Source organism: Salvelinus sp. IW2-2015, linkage group LG8, assembly GCF_002910315.2.
Source record: "Salvelinus sp. IW2-2015 linkage group LG8, ASM291031v2, whole genome shotgun sequence".
Lineage (NCBI taxonomy): Eukaryota > Metazoa > Chordata > Actinopteri > Salmoniformes > Salmonidae > Salvelinus > Salvelinus sp. IW2-2015.
In genome coordinates this window covers 4,678,427-4,692,511 of record NC_036848.1, presented here as the reverse complement: position 1 = coordinate 4,692,511, position 14,085 = coordinate 4,678,427, and the positions used below count along the sequence as shown (strand labels likewise).

The following is a 14,085-nucleotide window of genomic DNA, read 5'->3' as shown; positions in this document are numbered from 1 at the left end:
AGACTTAATACACATGTTGAGCAGACATATTGCATGTCTTTAACTAGTTCATATTTAAACACAAAGTTTGAAGCTGCAGGCTGGTGCTGAATGGATATATAGATATGATAGATAACTGAATACATTTCATTGCTAAACAGATGTAATACCACAGTAGCTACTGCAACAAGCTGTACAGACTTACTGTAAGGATGGCATGCTGTCCTGCCGAGACAGCCTCTCTGGAGAACACATGGCCAGTTTGGGGTTCGATGAAGAACCTACCCTGCTCGTCTCCCCCCTCGATGCTGTAGAACACCTCAGCGTTGGGGCCCGTGTCTCTGTCAGAGGCGATCACTCTGTAGATGGGCTCTCTCTTAGCAACCCCTCTCCTCTCTGTTGGTCTCTCCCTGTCTCCATCTGACCTGTCCCTGTCCCTCTCTGACCTATCCCTGTCCCTCTCTGGGAGCTGGACCTTATAGATCTTCTCCAGGAACTGTGGGGTGTTGTCGTTCTCATCCTGCACCCTCACCACCACCCGGACAGCTGTGGACCTGGCTGGGACGCCCTTGTCTGTTACTGTGATCTGGGAGTGAGGAAGGAGGGGAAGGGTCAAGCAAGCATTAAGTGTCACTTTTACAGTTTGTTAGATATTCATATTTTGATTAATTGGATATTGATTTCCAGAACGTCCAATAGGATGACGCTACGTATAAAAGATGGTTCACCTCCAGTGTATGTTCCTCTTGCTGCTCTCTGTCCAGTTTTCTGGAAGTGGTTGTCACCAAACCTGTCAGGTCAGACATCAAACACAGACTGTATTAATACAGTCAGGATCTACATGTAAGATACTCCCGTGTTCTTGCAAAACTCCCATTTGCATCACTGATAATGTGGGTTAATGTTATTCAAAGGCAAATTAACATGGGTATGTTTCAGAGGCGTACTGTAGAATGTTTCTGTCTTGTACCCAGTACATGTAGCTCCACCCAGCTCTGAGGAGCTGGAATAGATCTTCAGACATGTTCTACTTTATATATGGTCCTTAAACACTGGGCCATAAACACAGGTTTTATACACAAATTCATGCACATAAGCCCAAAGAAATTAACCACTTCCATTACAACAAGTTTGTGCCATATTCTGAGGAAAGGAAAACTATTTTTTCCCCAAGACTTAACGGGATGCTTGTTAGGTTAAATGTGGAGTCCACTTGCCCATTGAAACCACATAAACAATGGCTGTTTTGTGTGCTATGTATGATTAGCAGTGGGAAAAAATATATATTGTAAGCCAAGCCTGTTGATAGCATAGCATTATGTTAGTTATGCAGGGGGAAAGTCCACCACAACATAGGGCTGGGAAGGTTCTTGATTGCTACTTGAATTAACAATGAAGTAACTAAAGAATGACATAATGGAAGTAACTTATTCTTCTCAACAGTTATAGTATAAAGAAACAAGCTAAGATTTACTGTATCAGAGGGAAAATATATTCTAATACTGTAGCTAAGGATAGGTAACCTGTTATAGGTCTACAGACTACAGTAGCAATTTCTGGAAGTTGTTAGAGAAGGAATCCATTTCCTACTTGGCTGGATCTGTTCTCCACAGGGTCTTTTTTTGTAAAAACGCCGACATTGTTCTCTTCAGAGAATTGGTAGCTAAAACCTGATATAGTCCCTGTCCCAAATGGCACCCTATTACCTACATAGTGCACTCCTTTTGATCAGAGCTCTGGCCAAAAGTAAGTGCACGATATAGGGAATAGGGTGACATTGGCGATGCAGACACTGGAAGTGTGTGCAGCGGTATGAAGTTGGTTGATTTACAGTGAAAGGGCTTTCTCATGCACAGTAAACCCTGCTGGCTGGATGCACAAGGGCTTTCTCATGGGCAGTAAACCCTATTGGCTGGGTGCACAAGGGCTTTCTCATGGGCAGTAAACCCTGTTGGCTGGATGCACAAGGGCTTTCTCATGGGCAGTAAACCCTATTGGCTGGGTGCACAAGGGCTTTCTCATGGGCAGTAAACCCTATTGGCTGGGTGCACAAGGGCTTTTTCATGGTCAGTAAACCCTGTTGGCTGGGTGCCAACAAGGGTTTTCATGGTCAGTAAACCTGTTGGCTGGGTGCACAAGGGCTTTTTCATGGTCAGTAAACCCTGTTGCTGGGTGCACAAGGGCTTTCTCATGGTCAGTAAACCTATTGGCTGGGTGCACAAGGGTTTTTCATGGTCAGTAAACCCTGTTGGCTGGGTGCACAAGGGCTTTTTCATGGTCAGTAAACCCTGTTGGCTGGGTGCACAAGGGCTTTTTCATGGTCAGTAAAACCTGTTGGCTGGGTGCACAAGGGCTTTTTCATGGTCAGTAAACCCTATTGGCTGGGTGCACAAGGGCTTTCTCATGGTCAATAAATCCTGTTGGCTGGGTGCACAAGGGCTTTCTCATGGTCAGTAAACCCTATTGGCTGGGTGCACAAGGGCTTTTTCATGGTCAGTAAACCCTGTTGGCTGGGTGCACAAAGGCTTTCTCATGGACACAACAGAAAACAGTCTAGTGTTAGAAATAAACTAAATGACATGGTGTGGCCATCAAGCTCTAGCCTGATCCCAGATCTGTATTTGCATTAGCCAAGTCCTCTGACTGTTTCATGACATTACAAGGACTTGGCTAAACAAGCACATACAGATATGGGACCAGGCTCACCCAGATGACACTGACATGAAACACAGAGATATATGCTGGACAGGCAGCAACACTATCTCTACACTGGACTAGCAATGTTAGATTTACTTTACAGGGAGTGCTGCCATAAAACTTTGCATAACAGGAGCGCTTCCATGAGAAGAGTTCGTACTGAGTGTGATGTCTATGCAAACTGAAAATGTTCATGTTTAAATTAGCGTACTGTGCAAAACTTTTCAGGGATGGTGTGCTTGTTATGACATCAAATGGTTTGCAGTATTACAAAAAGTACAACACTTTTTCTAAAATCAGTTAAACATGATGACGCAATAGGACAGTCCCACACAAAGTTCAGTGTGTAACAATACAAAGCATAGTGAGGATCTTCCTTTAAATGTTTTGAGCTTATGCCACGACCGTTTGTGGTAGATGGTGGCAGATTGTGGTAAACAGAATTCTGCGGCACCCCGCTATCTGTGCTGTAGTACGCCGCAACTTTTAAAAGAAGAACCACTGTAAAAATGCATGAATAGTGTTTAGGATTGCACCTGTCTGGTGGTCGATGCTGAAGAATCCCTGTGGGTTCCCGCTGGTTATCTTATAGTAGAACTGGTCACTGTTTCCAGAGTCAGGGTCCACCGCCTCCACCTGGATAACAGAAGGTGAGAGAACACTCAGCAACTCTCGGAGGACAGTGGAAGTTTATAAAAGTGCTTCTTTAAAAGTACGTCTAGAAGTATGGACCTGGAAAACAGATACATCCTTGGGGGAATTCTCCATGACCTCGGGGTAATAAACTGGCTCGGAGGTCTGTGGTGCGTTGTCGTTGACATCTTCAACCTGAATAATAAATAATCATACATTTGATTTGGAACACAGATGTCATTGAAAAACAATCGCAAAGTGCTACATGTGCATTAAGATAAATAAAAAGAGGGACATGGACAAAAAATAACACAATCCAACAATAAACTAACCTCAATGTAGACCTCCATAAAGGACGACTGAGGCACCACAGCTAGGTCGGTGCCATAGATAGTCAGCCAGTAACGATTGGTGGTCTCGTGGTCTAAAAGCTCCTGTGTCTGTATGACACCTGTGAGGAGAAAGAGAAGAAGCATGTTTCATGTCAGTCACAGTTTGGGCTGAGCTTCCACTGAGCAAGGCATCACTGGGAACTCTGGTCTCTCACATGGCTCGAGATCCCAGCTCTGTGCTCTCTACTTTACATAGCAAACATTACAGGCTGAAAGTCCAGATATAAGTCAAAAACATAATTGAAAATGCAAAGTACGTTCAAGAATAACCAGGTTTTAAATACCTCAGTGATAAAGGGTTGTGTTGGCCTAAAGGGACAAATGTTTTGGCCAAACAAGAAAATATATGAAGACCATTTTGCAATCCACCTGGTTACAACATGCAATATATAGTACATTTCAATGCTATAGCAGGGTTAGGGTTAAAGGTTATCATTTTTGTGGGAAAATCATTATAAAAAGAAGAAATCTCTTACCACTCTCTTCATCTATGGTGAATACTCCGAGGCCTGATCCGTCCCTTATAGAATAGCGTATTTCTCCATCTCTACCGTGGTCATTGTCTTGTGCTGTAACTGTCATTATATTTGTGCCAATAGGAGCATCTTCTCTCACACTTCCCTTATCCACAAAAGAGGCAAACCGAGGCTGGTGCAGATTCTCATCCACATCTACTACGTAGACTTCAATAAAACATGTGCAGGACAACGACTCAGGTTTCCCTTTATCCTTGGCTCTGGCTGTCAGGTTATACACCTGTCTCCTCTCAAAGTCCAGGGTCCTTAATATACGAACAGCACCGTTTGTTTTATCAACATCAAAGTCTCCATCTCCATTGTCCAGCAGGCTGAAACGGACCTGTCCAGACTGACCTTGGTCAGGGTCATGGGCCTGTAGCCAGACCACCACCGCCGCTAGCGGGAGGTCCTCCCGCACCTTCACGCGCTGGTGGAGGGGGAAAAACCTAGGAGGGTTGTCATTGACATCCTCTAACACTATCTTCAGAGATACTGTAGAAATCATCTGAGGTTCATCAACTGCCTGATCACAGGCCACAACTTTTAGGATAATAGTTGGGTGTAGCTCCCGGTCCAATGGACTTTTAACCTTCACCACTCCCGTCTGGTCATCTATGACAAAGTGATCGGACTCAGCCATCAATGAATACCTGATGATTCTGTTGGCCCCTGAATCTTTATCTGTGGCATCAACCTGAATGACAGCTGTTCCTACGTCTGTATCCTCCCTTATCGATACAGAGTAGCTATTCTGGAGGAAGTTTGGGCTGTTGTCATTTGAATCCAGGACATTGATCTGTAAGACATGTGACGCTGACCGCTGTGGTATTCCCAGATCATACACAGTGATGTTGAGAGTATATTGATCCGTTATTTCTCTGTCTAACGGCTCCATAATCTTTAGCCAACCAGTGTCCATTTCAATCATGAAACGACTCTCAACATCTCCTCCAGATATCACAAACATCAATGTTCCACTGAAGCCACTGTCTGCGTCTATGGCACTTAGATGAGCTATGCTCATCCCAACTTGTAGGTCCTCTTTAACCTCAATGACCTTAGGAGTAGAGTCCACAAAGTGAGGAGAATAATTATTGATTGAATGAATGTCCTCAAAATGATCTTCCCTTTGAGAGTGGGGCATGGTGCCAAGAAGCAGCTTCTCAGCCATACGCCCAACCACTCCTGTATCCACACACTTTTCGAAGATGGCTCCTGAACCAGACAGGACTGTGATGTTCACAAACATTGGCTTACTTGATGTCTCCCCATCGTTGGCACTAATTTGTAAGGAGTGGAAGGACAACCTTGCAGCCTCACCGTCATTTAAGGGCAACTTGAGTGATAACAGCCCAGTGTCTGGTGTCAAGTCAAAAAGACCAAGGCTGTTACCATCTATGACTACATGCTGAACCCCTTCCATGTCATCTGCATCGATAGCAGACACCGCGACTATCTGCTCACCCACCCTGTAGTATCTTGGTAAGCTCACTTCACAGTCAACCTTCTCAAACAAGGGCTCATTGTCATTAAGGTTGTTGAGTGTAATAGAAACTGGAGTCTCCACTTCACGACGGAAAGGAGAGCCCCAATCTGAAGCTCTGACTCGGAGGTTGTAAACCCTTGGCATATTTTCATAGTCCAATTCCCTGGCAGTGCTGATGACACCTGTGAAGTAATCTATGGTAAAAGGCTGTGGTGGGTTTACATTGGCGATGGTGTAAGTAACGTAACCATTCTCTCCTTCATCCATGTCGCTGGCACTGACCGTGAGGATGTTGGTCCCCACTGGTACATTTTCATTGACATTGCCTTTGTAGGACGGTTGCTGAAAAACTGGTGCGTTATTATTCACATCAATCACGTTGATGACCACCCTGGTTGATGCTTGTTCTTGGTTATTAATAATCACCTCAAAGTCATACTTGCTGGCACGGTCGGCTTGGATACCTGCAGTTGTTGTTATCAAGCCTGTGTTTGAATTAATAGTGAAAGGATGAGTGATCTGTTGGATCTTGGGGTATTTGATGGAGTATTTCAACATGGGGTGATTTGGCATAGCTCTCACCATTACAACAGAAGTGTTGGGCGGGGCAAATTCTGTCAGGTTGACTCTGTAAATGTTTTTTTCAAATGTAGGAGCCCTTACATCAACACGTGGGGATCTCACTCTAATGACTTCAGCGGAGGAGAACTGTGGTGGGCTACCTTTATCCTCGGCCTGTAGTGTAAGATTGCATCCAAACTGACAACTATCCCAGTCCACATCCTTAATGGCTTTGACCCTATATTCTTTTCCACCAGGACTCGTTTTCACTGCCCTAAACTGCTGGAGTGGGTCCCCAGCGACTATACTCAGTGATGCTATCTCACCATTACGCCCTTGATCATTGTCTTCCACAGTTACTAGAGCATATGTAGGGTCAGTGTCTATGGCTGATGGAGCTAAGAGAACAGCTGTGAGGACGGGAGCGTGCTCATTGGCCTGCAGTACCCTGACCGTCAGCTTGGCTGTGCTGCTGAAGCCACTGCTCCCATAGAGTTTCATGCCCCGATCTACAGCCAAGACATCCATCTCAAACAGCCTCCGCTCAGCGTAATCCAGCCTGGCCATGAGAGTAATCACCCCACTGGTGGGATGAATGGCAAACATATCGGTGTGTTCTCCTCCCAAGCTGAAATAGTACTCTGCATTTGAGCCGACGTCGGCATCGGTGGCGGTGACTCTCACGATGCTAGTTCTGATGGCAGCGTTTTCAGGCACGGAAACAGTGTAGGAGGTTGGTGAGAAAAGAGGCCGGAGATCATTGGTGTCCAGAACTCGCACTTGAACTCTTGTTTGAGCGACAGCGTTGGTGCTCCATTTTAGTGCTTTGACTCTCAGTGAGTAGAGCTCATTCACTTCCCTGTTGAGTATAGCAGAGCTGCCTCCTTTGGTCCTAATTCGCAGGAAACTGAAGTCTCCCAGTACATATTCTTCAGCCTTGAATAAAACCTCTCCATCTCCAGATTCTATTTTGTATTGAATGTCCCAGGATGGGTCTGTGATGTATATTCCCATTTTAATTGGGCATTCTACATAGCTTTTAGCAGCTGAGTTTTCATATATAGTGGTATTGTATACTGTTTGTGTAAATTGAAATGGTGATGTCTGCTGTCCAGGTAGTCCTGAGCAACTCCATAAGATCTGCATAACAATTGCTGTGAAGAGCTTTCCCATGTTGGCATCGTATATCAACATAGTTCCTGAAAAAATAAAAGATAATGACTCAAGTGTGAATAAATTGCAGTTGGATGTATGTTTTGAGAACTACTATGCTTAGGTATGCTGCCAACTTAAACCAAATCCCCAAATCCAATTAAACATTTCAAGAGTATCTTAAATAAATCCCACGGCCGACTGTAAATCGCTCTGCGTAAGATCCGTCTGCTAAATGACAAAAATGTCAAAATGTAGGATAATAGAGCACTCTCACACCCAGGCACTCTAACAGGCATAAAACAAGTCAACTATAAGTGTCCTGTTGCAAGCTACACTTGCGATCATTTGAGAGGAAGACTATGAATAGCCTACTGTAAATTATTGTCAATGGCTTATTCAATTAATTCACTTCTCAAGTAAGATTTTTAAGCAAATGCATAATTTATAACAGAATGTGCAAATTAACATCAATACTCTGAAAACGATTGCTGGGTAATTAGCCTTCAGACAGCCCTACATGGAAACTCACCTTCTCACAACTTTCTGCTACTCAAGTAGTTGCCAATATTCCTTGTTGCCAAAACAAGACGATTTTGAACAGGGATACTGCAAACTGAATTTATCTGAAGTCATGTTTTATTCTTTAATATCTAAAGGAAGAGTGTATTTCGAAGTCGTTAATGAGTCAGAGATTACAATCCAATTGTTGGCTCCTCACTCTGAATGAGCGGCTCGAGCGCAGCAGCAGAGTGGGATACGCGTGCACTGAAAGAAGTGACGTATTTCAAGCTCGAGCGCTCGTTCCTGTCTGAAAAAAATCCTTACAGCAGTGAGGTAATAAGAATGTCAGACAATAGATGGAGTTGGCAATACAGCACAGAACTTTTGAAAATGAAATCTTGCCCGACACCCACCTATGAGCGTGCACTGGTAATGTTATCAAGCTATTTGATATTTACAGACGGCCAGCCAGGTTCGACTTTCCCTTCCTTTGTATTTTATCGGTGTCAAGGCGAACGGCAGACACCCATTTGTGTTTTTTGCATAAAAAATACCCACAAAAATAAGATTTTTACCACAATTAACTGATTTTCAGTAAAAAGTTAAATATTGTATCAGGTATTATGAATAAAATAGCCATAGCTGATGCTGTATATAAGAGCAATAAAATAGGAAGCTTTTCAAAGGGAGATGAATGCATGCTGTCGATCTCCTCCAACCTCAAGACAATTTCCAATGAGGATCTTGGTGAGAACTGTATAGTACACCATAAAGGACTTAGTCTACTATATCCTCACAAGGTTTGGTCTCAGATTGAACTGTTCTTCATCAACACATACAATTTGTGTCTATTTGGCCCACATCTAAGGAAGGTTAATGATGATCCCTGACTGTCAGATATAATTTGTTGTAATTTTGGACAGTGACTTATAGAATGTGGTTAAACATGTACTAATATAATTAGGCTGTGTCATGCCTTGGTCTGTGTGATCCCTGGATAAAGCTCTTTTGGAAGTAAGTAAGTAAGTTTACACATTATGTAGTAGTATAGTACAGTATGTGGTTGTACAGTATGTGATAGTACAGTACAGTATATTGTAGTACAGTACAGCATGTGGTAGTACAGTATGTTGTAGTACAGTACAGTATGTGGTAGTGCAGTACAGTATGTTGTAGTACAGTCCATTATGTAGTAGTACAGTACAGTATGTAGTAGTGCATTATGTGGTAGTACAGTACAGCATGTGGTAGTACAGCATGTTGTAGTACAGTGCAGTATGTGGTAGTGCAGTACAGTATGGTGTAGTACAGTATGTAGTAGTACAGTACAGTATGTTGTAATACAGTACAGTATGTTGTAGTACACTACAGTATGTAGTAGTACAGTATGTTGTAGTACAGTACAGCATGTGGTAGTGCAGTACAGTATGTTGTAGTACAGTACAGTATGTTGTAGTACAGTATGTAGTAGTACAGTACAGTATGTGGTAGTACAGTATGTAGTAGTACAGCACAGTATGTAGTAGTACATTACAGTATGTGGTAGTACAGTACAGCATGTAGTAGTACAGTACAGTATGTGGTAGTACAGTAAAGTATGTGGTAGTACAGTACAGTATGTGGTAGTACAGTATGTAGTAGTACAGCACAGTATGTAGTAGTACAGTACAGTATGTGGTGTACAAGTATGTAGTAGTACGCACAGTATGTGTAGTACAGTACAATATGTGGTTAGTGCAGTATGTGGTAGTGCAGTACAGTTTGTTGTAGTACAGTACAGTATGTATCCACAAACCGTGGATTGATGGCAGCATTCGCCGCAACCACTGCTTTAACCAGGGCAAGGTGACCGGAAACATGACCGAATACAAACAGTGTAGCTATTCCCTCCGCAAGGCAATCAAACAAGCTAAGCGTCAGTATAGAGACAAAAGTAGAGTCGCAATTCAACGGCTCAGACACAAGAGGTGTGCAGGGTCTACAGTCAATCACGGATACAAAAAGAAAAAAAACAGCCCCGTCGCGGACCAGGATGTCTTGCTCCCAGAAAGACTAAATAACTTTTTTGCCCGCTTTGAGGACAATACAGTGCCAGTGACACGGCCCGCTACCAAAACCTGCGGACTCTCCTTCACTGCAGCCGACATGAGTAAAAACATTTAAAACGTGTTAACCCTCGCAAGGCTGCAGGCCCAGACGGCATCCCCAGCCGCGACCTCAGAGCATGCGCAGACCAGCTGGCTGGTGTGTTTACGGACATATTCAATCAATCCTTTATCCCAGTCTGCTGTTCCCACATGCTTCAAGAAGGCCACCATTGTCCTGTTCCCAAGAAAGCTAAGGTAACTGAACTAAATACTACCGCCCTGTAGCACTCACTTCCGTCATCATGAAGTGCTTTGAGAGACTAGTCAAGGACCATATTACCTCCACCCTACCTGACACCCTAGACCCACTTCAATTGCTTACCGACCCAATAGGTCCACAGACGACACAATCGCAACCACACTGTACACTGCCCTAACCCACTAGACAAGAGGAATACCTATGTGAGAATGCTGTTCATCGACTACACTCAGCATTTAACACCATAGTACCCTCCAAACTCGTCATCAAGCTCGAGACCCTGGGTCTCGACCCCGCTCTGTGCAACTGGGTACTGGACTTCCTGACGGGCCGCCCCCAGTGGGTGAGGGTAGGTAACAACATCTCCACCCCGCTGATCCTCAACACTGGGCGCCCCACAAGGGTGCGTTCTGAGCCCTCTCCTACTCCCTGTTCACCCACGACTGCGTGGCCATGCACGCCTCCAACTCAATCATCAAGTTTGCGGACGACACTACAGTGGTAGGCTTGATTACCAACAACGACGAGACGGCCACAGGGAGAGTAAGGGCCCTCGGAGTGTGGTGTCAGGAAAATAACCTCAACATCAACGTCAACAAAACAAAGGAGAGATTGTGGACTTCAGGAAACAGCAGAGGGAGCACCCCCCTATCCACATCGACGGGACAGTAGTGGAGAGAGTAGTACGTTTTAAGTTCCTCGGCGTACACATCACGGACAAACTGAATTGGTCCACCCACACAGACAGCGTTGTGAAGAAGGCGCAGCAGCTCCTCTTCAACCTCAGGAGGCTGAAGAAATTTGGCTTGTCACCAAAAAACACTCACAAACTTCTAGAGATGCACAATCGAGAGCATTCCTGTCGGGCTGTATCACCGCCTGGTACGGCAACTGCTCCGCCCACAACCGTAAGGCCTCCAGAGGGTAGTGAGGTCTGCACAACGCATCACCGGGGCAAACTACCTGCCCTCCAGGACACCTACACCACCCGATGTCACAGGAAGGCCATAAAAGATCATCAAGGACAACAACCACCCGAGCCACTGCCTGTTCACCCCGCTATCATCCAGAAGCGAGGTCAGTACAGGTGCATCAAAGCAGGGACCGAGAGACTGAAAAACATCTTCTATCTCAAGGCCATCAGACTGTTAAACAGCCACCACTAACATTCAGTGGCTGCTGCCAACATACTGACTCAACTCCAGCCACTTTAATAATGGAAATTGATGGAAATAGATGTAAAAATATATCACTAGCCACTTTAAACAATACTACTTAATATAATGTTTACATACCCTACATTACTCATCTCATATGTATATACTGTACTCTCTATCATCTACTGCATCTTTATGTAATACATGTATCACTAGCCACTTTAAACTATGCCACTTTGTTTACATACCCTACATTACTCATCTCATATGTATATACAGTACTCGATACCAACTACTGCATCTTGCCTATGCCGTTCTGTACCATCACTCATTCATATATCTTTATGTACATATTCTTCATCCCTTTACACTTGTGTGTATAAGGTAGCTGTTGTGAAATTGTTAGGTTAGATTACTCGTTGGTTATTACTGGCACGGTCGGAACTAGAAGCACAAGCATTTCGCTACACTCGCATTAACATCTGCTAACCATGTGTATGTGACAAATAAAATTATTTGATTTATGTAGTAGTACAGTATATTTTGTGGTAGTACAGTACAGTATGTGGTTGTACAGTACAGCATGTTGGTAGTACAGTACAGTATGTGGTAGTGCAGTGCAGTATGTTGTAGTACAGTACAGTATGTAGTAGTACAGTACAGTATGTTGTAGTACAGTACTGTATGTGGTAGTGCAGTACAGTATGTTTTAGTACAGTACAGTATGTGGTAGTGCAGTACAGTATGTTGTAGTACAGTACAGTATGTTGTTAGTACAGTATGTAGTAGTACCGTATGTAGTAGTACAGTATGTAGGTAGTTAACAGTACAGTACGTAGTAGTACAGGGACAGTATGTGGTAGTACAGTATGCAGTAGTACAGCACAGTATGTAGTAGTTCAGTACAGTATGTGGTAGTACAGTACAGCATGTAGTAACAGTACAGTATGTGTGAGTACAGTACAGTATTGTCTAGTACAGTATGTAGTAGAACAGCACAGTATGTAGTAGTAGTACAGTATGTGTAGTACAGTATGTGAGTAGTACAGCACAGTATGTAGTAGTACAGTACAGTATGTAGTAGAACAGCACAGTATGTAGTAGTACAGTACAGTAGTTGGTAGTACAGTATGTAGTAGTACAGCACAGTATTGTAGTAGTACAGTACAGTATGTAGTAGTACAGTACAGTATGTGGTAGTACAGTATATTAGTAGTACAGCACAGTATGTAAGTAGTTACAGTACAGTATGTGGTAGTACAGTATGTAGTAGTACAGCACAGTATGTGGTAGTACAGTATGTAGTAGTACAGCACAGTATGTAGTAGTACAGTACAGTATGTGGTAGTACAGCACAGTATGTAGTAGTACAGCACAGTATGTGGTAGTACAGTATGTAGTAGTACATCACAGTATGTAGTAGTACAGTATGTGGTAGTACAGCACAGTATGTAGTAGTGCAGTACAGTATGTGGTAGTACAGTATGTAGTAGTACAGCACAGTATGTGGTAGTACAGTATGTAGTAGTACAGTACAGTATGTGGTAGTACAGTATGTAGTAGTACAGCACAGTATGTAATAGTACAGCACAGTATGTAGTAGTACAGTATGTTGTATATACAGTACAGCATGTTGTAGTGGCGTTTCCCTTTGCATTGCTCAAATCAAGAATACAATTCTAACATGAGAACAAATGTTTAAATTCATTAATATGAAATTACAAAGTGATATCCCATGTTTATCCTTTTAGAATACATTTTCGATTGCAACTTTTAGTCAGAAGCAATAGCCCAAATAGGTCATGCAAATTGTGTTATCTCTTCTCCTGAATAATTACCTCTGGATGTGTTAGAGCTGTCATGTATCACCTCCCTTCATGAAAAGCATGATACATATTTTAAATAATTCCCGTGGGAAAGTTTTGCTCTTCTGATGAAATTAGGATTATTTATTAAATGACAATATTGCCTCATACAGTCTATCCACATTTTTTTTCACAGGAAGACGGGCTGATAAAATAATAATGTGATACTTCTTTCTCTGAAGAAAGTCATTCTCAGTCCCTCCAGTGAGAAGTATGTATGATAGCCAGGTACTAGACTATATCTGCTGTCCTTGTAAAAACACAATGGCTCTACAGTTTCACATTGCTATGCACCCTGGGGCACCTCACATGAGAGGGAGTTCTGTGGACATATCTTACTCCATGAGTGACAGACACACAGCAGTTCAAGGCAATATCAGCCCAACCCATTCCAGGGGACCCAGGTAAGGATGCTCTGGGCTTTAGGCAATGCTATCTTTCACACTGAAAACTGAAACCCACACCAGAATATGTTTTTCCCCTCTAGGTATCTCATTGACCCATTCTTACGGAATAGTATCCTAGGTCTGGAACACAGAATGTAATCTGAAAGAATGTTGTATCTATTATTGCTGAGACACCCATCAAAGAGGGAAGGTGGAGAGACAGGTGGTAGAGAATTCTGTCAGAGGAGAGACGTGTCCAGGCAGGGCTCACAAGACCTCATTTACTGCCTCAAAGGCTAATGAATATGATGAAGAAATACACCATTCTGTACAGTAGCCTGTTGTTTCAATATGCTTTGTGTTGTTGTCATGACAGACAAAGATATATAGTTAGGAGAACCTTACTGAG

The 14,085-nt window shown here is 43.3% G+C and overlaps 1 protein-coding gene across 2 annotated transcripts in view; it reads right to left on the bottom strand.

The window, feature by feature from the left end:
- Positions 1 to 7,437, bottom strand: part of LOC111967290 (protocadherin Fat 1-like) — a 45,450-nt gene extending 38,013 nt beyond the window's left edge. For both annotated transcript variants that reach the window (XM_070444706.1, XM_023992202.2), the window contains exons 1-7: positions 4,178 to 7,437; positions 3,642 to 3,760; positions 3,409 to 3,504; positions 3,213 to 3,312; positions 708 to 769; positions 405 to 565; positions 185 to 353 (exon numbers count right to left, since the gene is read on the bottom strand). In XM_070444706.1, the coding sequence (XP_070300807.1) occupies positions 185 to 353; positions 405 to 565; positions 708 to 769; positions 3,213 to 3,312; positions 3,409 to 3,504; positions 3,642 to 3,760; positions 4,178 to 7,412 (3,942 nt within the window). In that variant the 5' untranslated portion in view covers positions 7,413 to 7,437. The remainder of the gene's footprint in view (positions 1 to 184; positions 354 to 404; positions 566 to 707; positions 770 to 3,212; positions 3,313 to 3,408; positions 3,505 to 3,641; positions 3,761 to 4,177) is intronic.
- Between the last annotated feature and the right edge of the window lie 6,648 nt (positions 7,438 to 14,085).